Below are 18703 nucleotides of genomic sequence, written 5' to 3'. Positions count from 1 at the left end.
TAAATAACTCATCTTTGAAAATCCTTTTTTCACATGATCACACCTCGCTCTAAACGGACTGAAAAGGATTTAACAGGTGAAATAAACAAAGCTGCATCATCAGACTCGGCTTGGGGAAGCAGACTCGCTGATTTGCTCATGCCCACTTCCATTGTTTGTTTCTTTTTTTTTTTTTTTTTTTTTTTTTTTTATCCCACGATTTTGTAACCCTTATTTTTCACCCGGTGCCAATTTTCTAAGTGATCCTGGGCACTACACTCCCCTCACCAGCCTAGGGAAGCCAGGGCCGAGCTCATGCCTCCTTCAATGCATGAGAGCCAACTGACCTTCTTATCACCTGACAGGAGGGAGTTTCCCTGGTTGGACGTAGCGCGTGGAAGGAACACGTTATTCCAACCAGTTCCCTTCCCCTCCATCAAGCGCCCCGGCTGTCATGGGGGAGGAGTTTAGTGACCAGGATTACTACATGTTTTTGTGAGGGTATCAACTACCCGCTGAGAGACACGGGGAGAACATGCAAACTCCACACAGAGTGGGCCCTTTCGCCAACCCCACCTGTTTCCGTTGTTTGTTTCTAATGATAATTTTGCTCGTCTATGTTTACCAATACACAGAAAATGAACATAACGGGGGGGGGGGGGGGGGAGGTCTAAAAGGGCTTTACATGCCCATATTAACAAAGAAACACTACAAAGGAACTGCAGGACTATCAGTGGGATAGTAGTCCACAGGGTATTTTTTGTAAGGACACAGCTACGAGTGCAACTGGAACTCCAATCTTGAACTATTGATTATTATGATAACAGGATCTTCACAAGCACAATGTTGGTACAACCAAGATTCACCAACTCTTGCATATGCATAGCGCTACACACTACCAACTTTCAAACCTCTTTTTGGTCGCACCAGTACATAATTTGGTCACACATTCTTTTTTTGGTATGGACAAAAAAAGAGGTTTGAAAGTTGGTAGTGTGTACCAACTTTCAAACCTAATATTTAGGTAATTTATGTTTGTTAAAGATTTTTGGTGTATCCCCCAAGACAGATAGTTAAATATTTTCATATACACTGTTAACCATGTAACCACCCCATCCAGCTGGTAAGTCAATTTGATCTTAATGATCGGGCTATAACCTACACCACCATGCCTAATTAGATCCTAAACTGCCTGACCCACTTCATTATTTATTATTGACCTAAAGCCGCCTGAACCGCTGGCAAAACCACAAGTCCCATGGCTTCTGGGCCAGTTCTTGTATCACAACCGTCTACATTGGCAAATGGCTTTGTGCTCTTTTTGTCTCCAGTGCCAGCATTAGAAATGATATCTCTCACTCTCTCACACACACACACTTACTTTTTAAACTCTGCTTGTTTCTGAGAGGCGATCAAGTTAGAATCCCCAGGCATAGAGATTTCCTTCTTGTTGTCTTCATACTCTTTCAGCTTCTTCTTCAACTCGTCAATCTTAAATAGAAATACAATATAAAATTGAAAAACCGAGGGTTAATAAAAATGGTTCCATACTTTGACATAAAAACAAATGCAATATTAAATTTAATGAAGAAATTGTTATAATACCTCTTGTCGCTGTTTTTCACATATCAATCCATACTGGCCAATGTGACTGTCCAGGGTGACAACATTGCTCTTCAGCTGATGGCAGAGAGAGATTTATTTCAAAACAAGAATTTTACTTTGGGTGGAATTAATAATATAACAGTAATTGAAGGATCCCTTCATTGCTTCATTGAAATCGACTTCACAGCAAACAATTAACTTGACAGAAAGCTAATATGATTCAACTAGTGTTGACCTACCGAGGTCTTTATCTCCTTGGCCCTGTTGGCATACTTCAGCGTGTTCAGGGTGTCGTCATATGACAGGGACGAGGGGCTGACATTGGCTATCATGACTGTCCTGCAGTTGCCTCCCAAAGAATCTTTAAGAAGTCGTGTCAGCTTGCTGTCCCTGTATGGTATATGAGCCGACTTCTTACGCTGAAACAAATTAAAGACACATCAGCTTATTTAACAACAAGCGCATAATGCATAACATGTACCAACCCACAGCGCATGTGTGGCAAAATGGTGGATGAAGACGTTATGTGGTTTGTTTTAAATACATGATGACAGGTTTGGGTTGGTCAAGTAATACCTGAAATACAAGCTGGCGAAGTAAGATTAAGACAAAATATGTGAAAAGCTTTGTGTATTTATGTGAGGGGGGAATAAAATAAATTAATTTCTGAGTATATGATCACCCTGAACCAGCAATTCTTTTTTCAGTACGGTATATTGAACCCTGAACTGCGTGGCTGTTTTCAAACAAACAAACAAACACAAGTCAATTAGAATGTGGTGAAGTGTAAGCCATGGTTGCCAACTAAGGTTGTAGCCAGGTGCTGTTTCTGTTAGTTGTGCCTCAACTCAACTGGTGTAATAGTGGTAGATGCGTAGCTGTGAGTTTGATAGTGGCTGAAGGGTTTCATTATTGTCTTGATTAATTCCCAGCTTTGATTGCAAAGTTTTCAAATTCATTACCCGCAATTTTGCTCTCACACAATGCATGAAACCTTTTTGACCAATTTCTAAAAAAAATGCAAGTTAAACTGATCACAATGATCAATTATGTATGTCTCTGCAATCTCTAAAGACAAAACTGTTGTAGCTTTTCACTGCCATAGTCCATGTCAATAGTGGTCAGTTTTTTCTTAAGAGTCCCAAAAGGGGCAAATAATGACCATGGAATACTCTATACAGAGGGTGCAGCATAATTTAAGTCATCTGAACACTCGTGCAAATATGAACTGATGTTTTGTAAAACGTTCATGCATGTACACACCCAGACCTAATAGAGCACTTTCTGTTTTTCTGATGTAGACCTCTTCATAGGGTCCACATGTGGGGTAGATTTAATGTTCTTGTTGAATAGAGCATCAACACGCGATTGCTGGACTTCAGAAGACTTGAATTATGCTGCACACGCTTTATGGAGTAATTCTATGCACATTGTATGCCCTGTTTAGTTTTCAGCTCATATTATGAGGCCTAAAAAATCTAGGGCAAACACTAGACATTATTCTTGTGGTATGCAGACTCCTAGCTAATTGTTTGCTTACCAGCTGTTAGTTCTGACACAAGGCAATACACCTGTGACATCCAGAAGTGCATACACAGTACACGTCTGTGGTCGAGACAGTGGACAGCCAAGAGATGTCTCGAATTAACAAGTTAACTGCCAGTGCAAAAAAACCAAACAGACGGTGCCCATAGACTCCTGTGGTAAGACAGCTTTTTATCCAGTTACGGTTCACCAGCTTCGATTAAGATTTGTATTCAATATTTTTACTTTGGTTATAGCAAAACAGCCCACACTGTAACAATCATTAGGATAATAGGCGTAAATATAACCATGAATCTGACTGCGTTATTGACAAAATGTGTCCATATACAGTACACATTCTGTGACTCAACAGTTGCATGTTCTGTCAACGGTGGTTAACACTGAAATATGGACATTGTGCAATGTATGCTAAACTATGGCAATATCTCTGGAGTTTTTGCAACTCTGAAGGAGCAAGGCCAGGTTAGTCAGGCACTAGGCACTGTATGGGTGTAAAACTAGACAACAGAGTTGAATAAAGACAGAAAGTAAAACCAAGAGTCATGACATTGGCTCATAAGCATCAACACTGGAGCACTAGGACAGCTCTGTTTACAACCACAGGTGAAGCTCATTAAGACTAAACTATGTGGTTTGAATCGGCAGCCACTGAAACCAATAGGAAACCAACCTCAATATGAAGAGTTAAGGTTGAGTTACTGAAACTGAAACAGACACCCTGACTGGTCTGCAGTCACTGTGCAGCTGGTCTATAGCTCTGTCTTTAATAATGACATAGATAAACTCCAGCTGCAGGTGATTCACAATCTCATGGAGATTCAAATGGCAAGAATTCATAGGAAAGGCTACAGAAACACTGAAGGAAAAAAACAATCTCTTCTCTGGCTTGCAGCTGCCTTAGCTTCAATCAGCACTACATTTGGATTGAGCAAACGCATATTTTACATAAGGGGTATTTATGACAATTAGGTAAGTCTTCCTTACTACATTAAGATGCGATACTTTGGCAATCACATTTGAGCAATCATTGGCAAATAAATCAATAAATTAGTTTACTTTCCCTCCACAAAGAAAAGGCAGGCACTGATGTAAATCAGAGCTGGAAAGTAGCCAATCACTGAAAATAAGTGCTGCAAATAAGTCATTTTTATCTGAACTAAGTAACAAGTTGAAAATGACATGACATACTGAGTATGTAGCAGATGTTCCTGTCTGGTAAACAAACCACCACCTCATTTGAGACATAAATTCCCTGTGGGCCTACAGTAAACTGTACAGCACTGGTAACCTTTGGGATGGGGCGGTGTTCACTGTTGTGGTTGGTACAGCTTACAAAAGGAACAAAAATGCAACACTCGATTGGTGGCCAGTACCAGACTGATCCAGCACAGCAAGGACATAAAGATATCTTTCCCCAAGAATGAAACAAGCTGGTCGGGACGGGTCACATTTCACTATGGCGGTGGCACGTTTGTGCAGCATTTCCTAAATGCATGTGGCCTGCTTGCGCTTGGTCCCCTGGGACTGGTGCGTAAAACGAGACGACTGGTTGACAGGTTAATGTATGCAACTGGAATGAAATAATACCCAAATACTCAGTTGACTCCCCACTTCCCAGGCTCCTTGAATCATAGGGAGGTCAGCTGTTTACTCTATATTCCTTAAAAATGTCAGCTTGATATTGTCAGGCACATGATGTAAAATTACAAATTATCCCATTTGGGATGGAAGTAGAGTAGCAATCAACAGTTTTTGCTGAGCAACTACAAGTATAAAAACTAAAATACTTGCAGTAATTTTACATCTAAACAAACACCATCCAAACACCAGAAACAATGGTCTGCAAATGTGTTAATCTAATTGAACATCCATATGCATCCATATATTTTGTAATGCACATACACAAGCATTACAATTTCAGGATCCTGCAATGGCATTGTACAAGGCTAGCATAATATTGTTTGTGGCTTTTGGTGTTAGCCTTTACCAGTACCAAGAAAACAACTAACGGGGGCAGTCATGGGGTTAAATTGAAAGTGTGAATTGTAGCCCCAATCACCCATTCTAATTGGTCAAGTGTAGTTTTTAGTACTATTCAATGTGTGGGATTTATTGTCACAAGAATATCGTGCGTGCACACACGCACGCTTCGTTGAATATTAAATCCAGAAAAGCGACATTCAATAAAGCTGACAACAGCCTTAAAAGCATGTGATAGAAGTACTAACACAAAGGAAAGTGTTTACTGTATTTCTTTTCTGAACCAGAATTAGAATGAATTAATTGGCATAGTATCTTCCCAAACACAAGGAATTTGTCTAGACAAGTTGCTCTCTATGTTCACTCAAAACACAAATAGAAATGCACATTTCAGATAGAAAAGCTAAACTATCAAAAACGAATATGAAATGTCAGCTGACATAGTTTGAGCATATACATGTCTCAATGATATGTATAATATATAAGGGCTTGTCTGCATGCCTAACTAGGCAGGCATGGCAGAATGTTGCACTGGCTACAGTGTACTTAGAGAACACGTGTATAATGTAACATTGAACAATGTAACATTGAATACCGCATTCTTTCAGGCTTAGCTTTACTTATGCATGCTTGAATTACACACAAAGTAGTGCATCTAAGTAGTACTCATAGACAGGGGCAATTAGGGACAATTTTAACTTACCTTGGGATCAGCAAGAGCATTGATAACATTCCCTAGAGCGAGAAGTGAGCGGTTGATGTTTGCGCCTTCACGGAAACGTGCTCCTTTGGTATTGGTGGCGCTGGCTCTCTCTGAGCCCGCCAGGTCTATAAGGCTCATTTTGGCCACACAGGACTTTGGATTGAGGCTGGCAGTCTTGTCCTTCTGCTTCAAGTAAATCTAGAGGATGAGAAACACAAACATGTCAACTCGCTGTCAATCACATGGTGAATGACAAGAATATTTAGAGGCATGCTGTCCTGTGGTTGAAATCTGTTCAAAGGCATCAGTGGTTAGAGTACTAATGATCATTACAATTAGCCTTAGGCCTGGTTCACTTTCCCTAATTGAAATACCTGAAATACAGCATGGGAGCGAGAAGAGTTGGCATTCATATCAGTGGGGTGCTGTGTCCTGTTTTGATTGCCGTATTCCAAAGCCTCAAGAATGTGGTCTGCAGACTTGGGCTTCAAAGAGTCAAGAGGAGAATGACGAAGAGTTAGAGCAAAAAGCATTTCAGTTGTAGCCATCACAATTGCACTGCGAGTGTTCTTTCTGTTCAACTGCCCCATCAGATTACATTAGTCTGCAGTGCACATGCCCATCACACAGAGTAGTACCAAAACTCATCAAAAAGTGATGAATCTGAACTTCTGATTGGTGACAAATTATACTAGTTGAAAATGGACAGAATTATCCGATAGACACTTCAGATGTAAAAGCCTGACAAACTGACAAAACACAGATGTACTGTGATTTGATGCATGATGGAGGTCAGAGTGACCAAAACATCAATTTATTTTAATATGCTAATGATTAGAATAAAGTCTTTAATGATAGAGCCTTTATTCTTGGGTCATTACACATACATGTGAAACAATTTTAAATATAGAAGTGTACACATTAAAGTTCTTCAGTGTAAAAAAACAAAAGAAAAAAAAACACTTCCAAAGTTCACACTACAGATTTTACAGGAGTAATAAATCAAGTTTGATTTATTACCGCCAAAGAGGCTGGTGTTTTTGTAGGCCACAGTTCAGGCTTAATTTACACAAGGGTTTTGAGAATACAGAAGTTCCTTGCGATTGTTTACATTTTTCTAAAATTAAATTCAGTGTAGCTCATGCGTTTTAAATGAAATGTATACAAGAATAAAGATTGATTAATTTAATTATAAATGATTGGCACATTTATCCTTTGTAAATGGATTAAAAGGCAAATCCTGAGAGATGTAATTCAAAGGTATGTTTATCATGCTAAATGTTTTCTTGTTTAAGGGTCTTACAATACTGTCCGAAGTGTAAATTTCAGCCACTGACTGTTCCAATAACTTTGCTTTTTGATATGAATCAGTGTTGTAAATCTAAGAAACTGCAGGTGGCATGAAATGCATAAGATTGTGTCTTAATGATTTGTATTCACTGAATTTAGTAAGGACTACTGATGTATTATCACTAAATTAAGGTGCACAAGAAAACAGGAGCTGTGTTGCTTTTATAAGCAAGCGCAAATATGCTGGCATTAGGCTCCAATCAATCAATATGCAGTGCTGAACTGCTCAAAAATTGTTCATGAAGAAATATCTAATGCATGACATCTCTGCCAGGCAAAAGGCTGGGGACGGAGATTATGTTTTCTCACCTGTGTGGCTGTGTGTGTTGAGCTAATCTCACATATTAGTGTGCAAACTGACAGAGTAGACCATAGAAGTCACTCCACCACAAATGTTTCAAGTCGGTCTCATGGTGACGCTATACAAGCCCACTTCACATTTTGGCCTATAACTCTTTAACTGTAGATCGTACAATCAAAATTGTACGATCACTGACAACACTCCCCATATAGCCTGGTAAACCATCCCCAGTCTCGTGAATTCACATTAGCATGTGTCTTCTGCAGACCGGTCTGGCCCCAAGCTCCCGGTGGGCGTTTTGCAGAAACCAAAAAGTGGAAGAGCCAATCAGCGTCGGCGCTCAGGGCCCTGTGTTTGGCTCTTCTACATTTTGGTTTCCGCAAAACGCCTGAACGGCGATTGGAGCCAGACCGGTCTGTAAGGGAAGACGCATGATAATGTGAATTCACGCGACCGGGATGGTTTACCAGGCTACTTCCCATACAGTATATTGAAGACCATGTATATTTTAGGCATGAAACAATGTGACTATCAATACATATTCTTGTCCATTCTTGTATGCACCAAATTCCACAACAAGAGAACATCAACGATAGAGATTAAGTTGACAGTTGCCATCCCTAAATATGGATAAGAATTGTCACTAACCCGATGCAATGTGAGGCCTGTCACCACGACTCCTTTATTTGTGTCCTCCCTCACTGCCAGGTTGCCAACATTAGCCAACAAGTCTCTGATCTGCTCATTGTAAACCTGCAAACATGAAGAAATAAAGCATACATCAGTGGCAGATTATGAATCCGTCACACACTGAGAACATTCTGCAGATGATTTTTATCTATTAGTATTAACATTTAGTTATAATTTTCCTATAAAACACTGGAAAAAAAAATGTGTGTAGTATATGAAGGGCTGAAATATTTGTTTTGGTTAAAACTACATTTTGTTACAAATTTAAAGCTATATTCTGATAGTAATGATTGCTATAGTTTTTGTTCATTAACGGGTCTCCCCGTCTCGCCAGTTCTTTATAAATACATTTTCAGGTGGGTTGCCAATTTCAGCCATTCACTCCAATTTCACTTATCCTGTATCCCAACTTGAAACATTATTTTCTGTTTACACAAGAGCTGGAGACTGAGACAGGTAGATCCCTGTAACTGAACAAAACACTCTATAGCAATTATTACCACACACACGCACAGAGAGCACCTTTTAAGATGTATTCAATGGACACTATAATTCTGTACATTACAGTTCATGGTTATCATGATCTCTACCGAAACAATTTTTACAATACACCTCATACTGACAGAAAATTACTCTCTCCCTCTGTTTTGACCCTTGCCTCCAGATTTCTACGATTCCTATGTTGCATTGCTTGGACATGCATCAGCCTGGAAATCCCATGTCTATGGGTGCAATAGTGACCAAGAACACAGTCACACACACAGCCACTGATGTTAATACCTAAAATAACAATAAGAGGGTCTTCAAATTCACAGATTTTACTCTACTGACATCAATTGAGTTTGCAGCTCAATTTTGACAGCATTTCAGAGATACACAGAAGACTGCTGTTTAATTGCTGCTATATAGCCAAACAAAAAATATATAAAGCTGTTAAACATTTTGATAGTGTCTTTTAAAAGTTCCTCTATTTTTGTAAGTTTATTTATCCTCTCCACAATAAATTAACAACTTGTTTGTGTTCAAGTAGGAAATCATGGTAAATCACATTATTTTGCAGTGGCACTGTGTCCCTGCTGTGGTGAGTCACCAAGGCTGCATGAATGCAGAGGAAAGCGAGCAGATGCTGTATAGGGTTGGGTTATTGCATTGTAAAATCCAACATTTGAAGAAGGTTAATAGAATACTACATTATGCATATTTCTGTATTATGTCCATATTCACAACTACAAATGTGTAGTTCTGCCTGTACCTTTTGTGGACATGTTACGGCTGCTGATGTCTCTGTAAAGAGAATCTGTGAAGTTGCATCTTATTTTAATTCATTATGTAGTTCAGTTCCATAAAAGGTACTAAGGCTATATGGGCAAAACTAACATCACAGTTCTCCATGGCAGCCATTGTTGTTCATCATTCTGTGCCAGGACTGCAGCGCCTACTGCTTGCGTCATCAGAGTGACTACCCTAAAGATCCGCCCCCGAAGCTGATAGGACCTGTAGGATTTTCATCTGCCCAACTTACTACAAGCCTCCTATGAGGTGGCCAAACGTGCTCAGCACAGCGATTAACCTGTGTGCAGCTACAACAATGGGTCAAAAATCTCAAGACTCAATTGTTCCAAAGAAAGAGTTTAAGGGAACAGAAAGAATGTTCAGAATATTGTTATAATTGATAAATAACACTTAACATTTCATTAAGCTCCATAATGAAAATGGTGGGTTTTTGTATTGATGTACCTGTTCAATTAAAATAACAACAAATCAAATGATTGTATTTGTCAAAAAACTGATCTAACAAGTGTGCGCATGTGTGGTCGATGGTTTGTATCAACCATAGGCAATCTGTGTAAATATAACGAGCAAAGCCCTCAGCTGTTTTTCTGTAAACTTGGGGCTCAACTTTACAAGAAGGAAATATGTCAGACTTGCATGTGTATGCACCTCAAAATCTAAAATGAAAACGTTGGAATGATAATAAAAAGCTTGACAAGAGATTACAGTATGCAAAGTAGATATTACGCCAGTCACCAGATCAGTTCAGTCTAGGCGCAGCACCACAGAGACTAAATTGGTCATTACAGAGACTAAACGTCACACTCAACGTTTAAAATAAGAGCATAATTGACTTAATTGACTTATTAACTCTTCTCTGTTGCTACACTTACAATATAACTATGGGTTCACACTTATTTAATATTTTATCACTATTGAGATATTTGGCATAACTATTGAGGTATGACATTTTGTCCATATTGTGAAGCCACAACATGTGCAGGCACGTGCACCCCCTCTCCAGTAAAACCTAGTCCTAGACCAAGTTGTTTCCTGCAGGAAACCCTGAAAATGTAATGCAGCACAATGAACCTACAATAGGTGTGTTGACATAATTACTGCTCAACACAGTGTACTCATATCTGAGCATGCAGATCATTTGATCTTCTTAAACGGCAACTTCGCTGATTTCTTTTCAATTGAATCCTAACTGTTCTATTGTGAATAATGTGTTAAATGTATGTGTTGTGTCTTGAACACTTGTATTTTCAGTAGGCTGGGGGCATTTTTCAAGTGCCTTTGCGAGTGAGTCAGTGCAAGCTAGACATTCAGTAAATACTGTATTGTCTCCTTGGTTTACTATGAGGTGAGGATTGATGACTTAACTGCAAATTTTTGGTAAAATATGAAGTACGATAGGGAAGGCAGCAGACACCCCCACCTTCCAGAAGTCCAATCGTGATGATTCAATTTGATGGCATATTTTTGGCATTTTTCAGAATGGTGGATTTCACCAAAAGGCAGCATTTTTGCAGGTCTGACTAATGTATTGTGTTTGTATCCTATTGTGGGATGCGTGCCTAGTCTGCCTACAATATCGTTAGAGAGGGGGGGGGGGTTTACATCCCTGATGCCAAGCGATTTCCCTTGAACACTTCACTCATTGAAATGGTATCTGCCAGAAGCAGCTAATTTGGATTGCAAAAAGGAAATGTCTAAAAACTCACCTCGAGATATGAGAATGAAATATCAAAGACTTTCTCCTCCTTGAGTGACTCCATACGATTGAACAGCTCCTGCATAGTGCGGTACATAACGCCTGGTTCATCTGATGAGCCTAGCATGGTGTGCGTTTTGACTGCTCCAGTGGCACCATAGGCAAACACTGCAGAAAAGAGTCACAATAAAATAAATAAAAACATGACAACATTGCTGGTGATGAACTGTAAGCTTGAAAACTATATCAAACCATACAAAGTAATGGAAACAACAATTTCAATAAGTGGCAAAGAAATTCTGATGCATTATTTTGCGCAATAAGAAAATCAGTAGTTTCATTCATATGTCTATTCTTATTATTGTTTCCACCAGACTGAAGGGTGGCCAAGACTACTATGTATGCAAGGAATATCACTTCAAACACTAGCCATGTTTTGTATGGAGAATATAGGTTGCTGCCTTCAGGAAGGAGATACAGTGTTCCAACATACAATAAGGTCAAACTGAAGAGGTACTTTGTCCATCAGACGACATTGAGGCTTAATCAGGAGTTTAGGCCAGGGGTAGGCTGAGTGGTGGACATTGCTCTTGTCTTTATCCACGGGTGTCCTTGGTCAGTGTTTCCCAACCCCGGCAAACAGACATTTTTTGGGCCTTGAGGATATGCTAGGTGTGTCATGTAAAATTTTTGACTATTTTGTCCAAACATCACGCAAATAATCAGTACACATTATCTCTATATAGTCATGACGGATCTGTCCGATTTATCATTATATTCCATCCCAATTGGCTAAGATTAGCTTCCAAAGTTTGCAGGAGGGGCCTGTTTTGAACAAAATGCCTCAAATCATGAGGATTGCTGTGAAACTATGCGCGCACATTCCCACTAGGCCAAGGATCAAATGCCACCGTACATTTTTCAAATCTGCGTCATGGTGGCACTATAACAGGCCGATCGTTTTTACCTGTAACTGGACCGATCGGTTTGAAACTTTGCACGCATAGGCCAAGGAAAAACCTCTGCCCTGCATTTTTCACATCAGCCTTTTATAGCGCCACCAGGAGGCAGATTTTTGCAAAACATATTTTTTAGATTACTTCAACAGACTTTGTCCAAATATCACACAAATCGGTACACATCTCTACAGTCATGTGATCAATTCAAGACGGTCATCTGTCAGATTTTTCATCTTCCATGCTCTTGATTGGCTAAATTGGCATGTAAAGTTTGCAGGAGAGGTCAGTTTTGAACAAGATTCCTCGAATCATGAACGCAGCGTCTGATTGCCGTGAAACTTCATATTGGCCTGTTATAAAGATTTTCGCAAAACACATATTTTGCCATTACCGTACTCCTATGATTTTCGCAAAACACATTTTGCTATTACCGTACTCCTGCAGATTCTGTCCAAACATCATGCCAATCAGTAAACGTTACATTATCTCTATAGTAGTCATGTCATCAAGATGGACCTGTCAGATTTTTCATATTTCATCCTGATTGGCTAAGATTGACTTCTACTACCTGGCCTGGCTGGGAGACGTGTGCTGCGAAGAGCACATTTTTCTAGTTTCACTATGAGCAGAACATAATCAATGTAACAAAACACATTTAGGTGAAACTTACCTGTGCAGTTGAACCCAGCCAACACTCCATCCAGAACCGTTTTCGTAGTGCTCTCAAAGATGTCCACTTGGATAGAGTCCTCTCCAAATACATGATCAAACACAAACTTGAGGTCTTTGTTTGCCCTCTTGTTCATGTCCCTGTTTCTTACACGTTTTGACCCAAAACACAAGATATCCTCCGTTTGCTTGGGATCAAATATCAGCATGTGATTATCCACAACCTGGACCACGTTCCTGAGGTTGTCACGCTTCTCATTGTCATTCTCTGGCCTCACTCTAACGACCACCTTGACATGACTGCATACCTCACTTGCCATGATGTCTCTCTTTAGTGATGTTGAGCAAATGCTCTGCAAAACAAAGAATGCCATAGTTAGATTCATTTAATACTGCCACATCAAACTTTCAGGAACTTTTTTTTTTTTTTTTTGAGGATTAAACATCTGTATTGTCTGCAAAGTTTGATGATTTATCTGTTCAAATCTCTAGTGTAACATGACTTGCCATAAAGCTCCAAACAACTGTCACGGTCAGTTATGGGAAAATTTTTTTTAGGATAAAGTTAGTTTTCCCCAGTCTGTACACACCAATGGTACATTATTATGTGTGTGCTAAATATAGAAAGCAATGATCATATTTCAGTTCAAAACATTATCCATTACTGTCTAAACAAATCGAAATAATCATGATTTGCTCAGGACCCTCAGACATCGTTTCAATACACAATAGGTGTTTATAAATTGCATTACACCCCTTTACAGATGCTTTCGTAACAAGTGAGTGAGTGTAACATGCAGTGGACCCCCTAACGCACTGTTTCTCAAACTTTTCCATGTCAAGGACCCCCAAAATGACATGTATTTGGCTGCGGACCCTCATCTCACACATATTTTGTGGCAGGGACCTCAAGATTTGCACAAAATATCAAGATTTTTCAAAAATAGCGGATCTAACAAGCTACAAGCGGATCTACAAGTATACAATGTGGTGGTCAAAAGTGAATTATTGTGACGCTATATTAAAACATTTAGCTGGGGACGCCCTGGTACCGCCCCAAGGACCCCACTTTGAGAACCAATGCCCTAACGTCTAGGGAAACGTTTTCAAAACGCTCATGTTCTTGTACGAGGTGCACGATATACACGCTAAAAACGCTACATTCCGACGGGTCTGACATCATGCCTCGCTTAAATTAAAGACAGAACTGCACCATTCAGGCTTCAAAGTCAAAGTGTAACGTTCATGTTAGCTAGCTTGTTAGCCAAAGTGAAGGAACAATAGCACAACGAGCTACATTTGCCAACGTTAGAATACTTTCTGCTAAGTTACCGGTTTATTTACAATAATTGAGGCCGTCCCGCTCATATCTGGCGTAGTGCGCAACGTTGTCTTACCTTTATCAAAAACTGGGGATCATTGGAAGTTTAGCTAATAGCTATTGCTAGTTTAAGTCCGTGTTACCAGTAGCTAGTAGGAGTTAAACACGGAACAACAAGCGCCAATATTTTCAAACAAGAGCCCTGAACGGCAGATGAACGTAACGCTTCTGTGATTGGACAGACTGGTAATGACGTTCTGCTGATGACGACATTTTGTAGTCCGGTCTGGTCCGGTCCTGTTTTTGGAAAATGTTCCAAAAGCCTGGCGATGCAAGGATTCCTATGGAAAAACAATAATAAGAATAATAAGAATAATGACAATTATAATGATAATGTATTATCATTATTATTATTATTATTATTATTATTATTATTATTATTATTATTATTATTATTATTATTATTATTATTATTATTATTGTTGTATAAGTAAATAAAGAATTCACACTCTGTAGAATCAATGTTTTATGATTTTTTAATTCACATTTTGTTCATCAAGATCATCTCCAGAAATTAAACACACTTCTTACGATTTTAGAATCACACACTTAAGTTAATAAATAAATAATAATAATAATAATAATAATAATAATAATAAGGGTAATAATAATGATAAGAAAATACACAAAATGACGTCGATATTCACGGTCCAGACCGAACAAAACGTGGAACTTTTGGTATGTGCTTAAATTATCTTATGTTAAGCACATATCTGATTTTCTCCATGAATAAAATAAAAAACACAACATTGGCAATCTGTTAGGGGAACCCGTCGATGACGCACTTCCGGTCAGGATTTAGGACTACAAACATGGAAGTATTAGACTACAACTGTCACACCAAGGTGGAGCTACATAGACGTACCATAAGGTCGATTCACGGTAACTATCTGAGAATGTTCACACGTGCATTATTTGTTTCGTTTTCTGACACTCTCTGATTGATTTAATTACTGGATTATCGTTATGTACATGCTGCTGATAGTAGTGCATCCATCTCGTTCTGTAACGTCACACATGCAGAGCTAACGTGTAGCTGTCTTTGCACTTTCTATTTGATTTGCCACACAGCACTATCGATACCGACGTCCCGTTGGTCCCATTAACTGCTATCCCTAACCCCAACCCTAACTTCACACTAACCGCCTAACGTTTGGAATAATGTCGGAATTATGAGCGGACCCGCATACAGGATAGGACTATACAGCCTTGTCGTATTCTGCATGCTGAGGGTCGGTGACTCGGGTAACAAATAATTATTGTTTACAAATACACGTGTAGTGTCGCTTGCAAAAAAGAGCAGATCCACAACCACGTTTAGATTGGATGTTTTTTCTTTTTTGCAAGTGACGCCGTTATACTAAGTGGTATAAATTAATACATTTTATCAAACAAATGTGTCAGGAAACAAACTAGAAAAGTGCGCTCCGCCAGGCCGGGGTTGCCTACCCAGGCAAACTTTGGAAGGCAATTATAGCCAATAGGAATGGAATCTGAGAGATCTGTACCGATTTTTGTGAGTTTTGGACAACATCTGTAGGAGTAGTTGCAAAAAGTGTGTTTTGAAGAAAAGGCAAAATGGCGGAAATCTAGTCGGGCACAAGTTGGCATGGGCCATGGCCTGTATGTAGTTGTGTCATGATCCAAAAAATACAGGGAAAACAAGATAAGGATTTTTGTGTCACCTATGGTTTAAGAGTTATCTGGGCAAAATGTGAAGTGGGCTGTTATAGCGCCACCATGAGGCCAATTTAAAAAAATGGGGTGGAGGTTCATCCCCAAAAAAAATACATTACTTCCTGCTCAGCACAATAGAACACAACCATTTTAAGAACCTTTAAGTGTATTAGCCTGAACTAGCTTGCAGGCTAGTATAGTATAAATATCAGTCACCAGAACCAGGGATGTTATCAATGAGGCTAACATGGTTAACATGAAAGTTGATTGGGCTTATATATAGGAGGGGTGCATGGTTGATCAAATGAATATCAAATCTCTAAATATTGAATCAAACAACTTAAAAATTGTCTTGCATGGACATAAATGGAGTAGATGTTAAAATGACCCCAGAAGTGTTTTAAAGTGAAATACCCCTTTAATTAATAATTATCTCATATTATTATAATATCCATTGTTTTTTAATCTGTCGTAAGGTGCCCATTCTTTTTAAGAGTTAGTGTAACACAACTTCACGTGTAAACTAGGTGTATCACAGTATTTGATATTTAATTAAAGTCTCCTAAATATTCATAACATTGTACCATTTGTTTGATCGCCTTCTAATTTTCTCCAGATTTTCTGTCAAGACCATGATATACCAAGTGTCCAAGCTCTCCATTTTGGGGTCAAGACAAGCAACTCTTGCTACTTGGAGAGTCAGGACGACTTGGATGTTCTTTGTGCACTCATCAACAGTTGGCTCATCTAGTCCGTGTGCCCAGGATAGACCTCAAGATCTTTCTTACTTTGCACCTGAAAAGACTCCTCACAAACCGGTCATGCTCAAAGAAGTGCTTCATTGCTTAGATGTCCAACCTGCTCAGGTAATGATTATTTCTTCTATTTTCATAATGTATAATAACAATTGCAATAATTGCAATTCTCTCTGTATAATTGCAAATAATACAGAGAGAAAAGCCAGAGACCTAACTATAATGCTTACAACAATTATACAATTGTGTGCATCATGGATAAATATATCTTATACAATTCCTCCTGGGCTATGACTGAATAGGACCTCATCGTGATTTGAGGGAATTTGTGAACATTCTTTGCACACCACTTCTTACACCACTTATTGTCATATATAAGCCAGTACCTCTACTTTAAACAGTTTTATGTACTATAGGGACAGATGGACATGAGTCAAAAGCCTTCTGGTGTGGTGGGCAGCAAAGGAGGGTTAATGGTGCCCCCCACACCTTTATAATGCATAAACAGGGCAGGTGGGGGCCATGGGTCAACAACTTAGTCAGGAATTTCACCAATATAACAGTGTTGGCAGGACATAAAGTGCTGCATGAACTTAACACCTCTAAACTCCTCCGCTGCCCGCCCATTTGCCAACTGTCCCAACATCGCTTGCCAATTTGTTGCTATTAAAACAGTTTATAAGATTTTTTGAGGACAGTCATGCAACTTAAGTCTAAGTTGGTTACAGCAGTAAATTAGAGCTGTGCTCTTTGTTCGTACATTTACGTGCTTGTTGTCAGTCGGTTTAATTTACTAATTGTTATTTTCTCTATTTGCTGTATGCAAGGCCTCTATTAGGACATTATCTAACTTTATCACTTTAAAGAGTCATATGTCCAGCCTGAAACTATAATGTAATAATGCGTAATTACAGATCTAACCTGTCTATCTGTCAAGCAATCAGAATTTGGCACACTGATATTGGCATCTAATACAGCTACTGTACAATTCAGGCAATCACAGAATTGTAGTGGTTAAGGTGTTACTATAGTCAATGGCTGGGAGGAGCAAAACCTCCCTGTGCTATCAGACAAATACCCTCTCAAATCACTGGGGACGAAGGTTAATATTTTGAACGGTTGTTGTAAAGCAATCAGCCATGTGTAGCTGCTTTTGTCAGTCAAGCCAGAGTTTGTATAAATGGAGCACTCATGTGATTACGGGTGTCTGAGAGCAAATACTGCAATTAGACCAAAGTGGGTAAATGCAGCCTTTCAACACCCTGCTGTCTCCCACACATGAAATCTGTCTGTGGATATCTACTGTATATGGGTAGGAGTCATATTGCACTATTTTCACATTACATTGCACACACAGTTTCACACATTGTCAGACACAATAATATTTTGTGCTATGTCTTTCATGAATACACACTAATTACATTCATTAATGATAAGGAAAACTGGCAGGAAAAGACTTGCACTCTACATAAACTTTTTAGGAAGACTTCTTAGACAGAGACTAAGAAAATATTTTTTATTTTATTTTAACATGCTCAGAAAGTGCTCTGTGCTCAAAGTGAAAGGTGCAAAAAGCAGCAAACGTTTCGGTCATAGGACCTTCGTCAGTAACCTGACTCTTCTTCCAGATGGAAGAAGCTTGCGTCACATTTGTTTCACAGGCTACTTCCATCTGGGACCTCGGTAGCACAATCAATGAAGGGCCGGCCCCTTTTTTTTTCAAGCTACTTGGCAGGTGATTGGATGATCCCACCCCTAGCAGCCGCCAGCCGCTGATTGGTTCGAACACACAGTGGTGCGGGCAGCTCTACTGTCTGAGCGAGTCCAGATGGAGGCTGTATTGTGAAGTCAATACCGCCCTCATCTGTCAGGTTACTTTGTCAGTGCTGTATTCATTAATGTTACAAATGGTACAAGCAAAATATGCTGGCTTAGTCGAGAACCTCTCAAAGAATGTGTACATGCATTCAGGCCTAAAGGGCAAGTGTGGGTTATAGACCCTCCACAGTGGCAGGGAACAGGGTTAGGGTTGCAGACTGTGGAGGGTGTGGTTAGGGTATAGACCCTGCCTAGTCTGATGGAAAATATTCATGCAGTGAGATGGAAGTTTTGATTTGGTT

General features: G+C 39.4%; 2 protein-coding genes across 3 annotated transcripts in view; one reads left to right on the top strand and one right to left on the bottom strand.

Moving 5' to 3' along the window:
• Window positions 1–14255, bottom strand: part of kif18a (kinesin family member 18A) — a 33592-nt gene extending 19337 nt beyond the window's left edge. For both annotated transcript variants that reach the window (XM_084047782.1, XM_084047783.1), the window contains exons 1-9: window positions 14168–14255; window positions 12772–13123; window positions 11153–11310; window positions 8112–8216; window positions 6187–6297; window positions 5813–6010; window positions 1824–2003; window positions 1585–1659; window positions 1361–1470 (exon numbers count right to left, since the gene is read on the bottom strand). In XM_084047782.1, coding sequence (XP_083903908.1) covers window positions 1361–1470; window positions 1585–1659; window positions 1824–2003; window positions 5813–6010; window positions 6187–6297; window positions 8112–8216; window positions 11153–11310; window positions 12772–13090 — 1256 coding nt within the window. In that variant the 5' untranslated portion in view covers window positions 13091–13123; window positions 14168–14255. The remainder of the gene's footprint in view (window positions 1–1360; window positions 1471–1584; window positions 1660–1823; window positions 2004–5812; window positions 6011–6186; window positions 6298–8111; window positions 8217–11152; window positions 11311–12771; window positions 13124–14167) is intronic.
• Window positions 14256–15017: 762 nt separating this feature from the next.
• mettl15 (methyltransferase 15, mitochondrial 12S rRNA N4-cytidine) overlaps window positions 15018–18703 on the top strand; it is a 91319-nt gene continuing 87633 nt past the window's right edge. Inside the window, exons 1-2 of the mRNA XM_084052406.1 lie at window positions 15018–15033; window positions 16445–16694. Coding sequence (XP_083908532.1) covers window positions 16461–16694 — 234 coding nt within the window. The 5' untranslated portion in view covers window positions 15018–15033; window positions 16445–16460. The remainder of the gene's footprint in view (window positions 15034–16444; window positions 16695–18703) is intronic.

The sequence above is a fragment of the Gymnoscopelus microlampas genome (assembly GCF_963454915.1).
Source record: "Gymnoscopelus microlampas genome assembly, chromosome: 1".
Lineage (NCBI taxonomy): Eukaryota > Metazoa > Chordata > Actinopteri > Myctophiformes > Myctophidae > Gymnoscopelus > Gymnoscopelus microlampas.
This window is presented reverse-complemented; position numbering and strand designations above follow the sequence as displayed.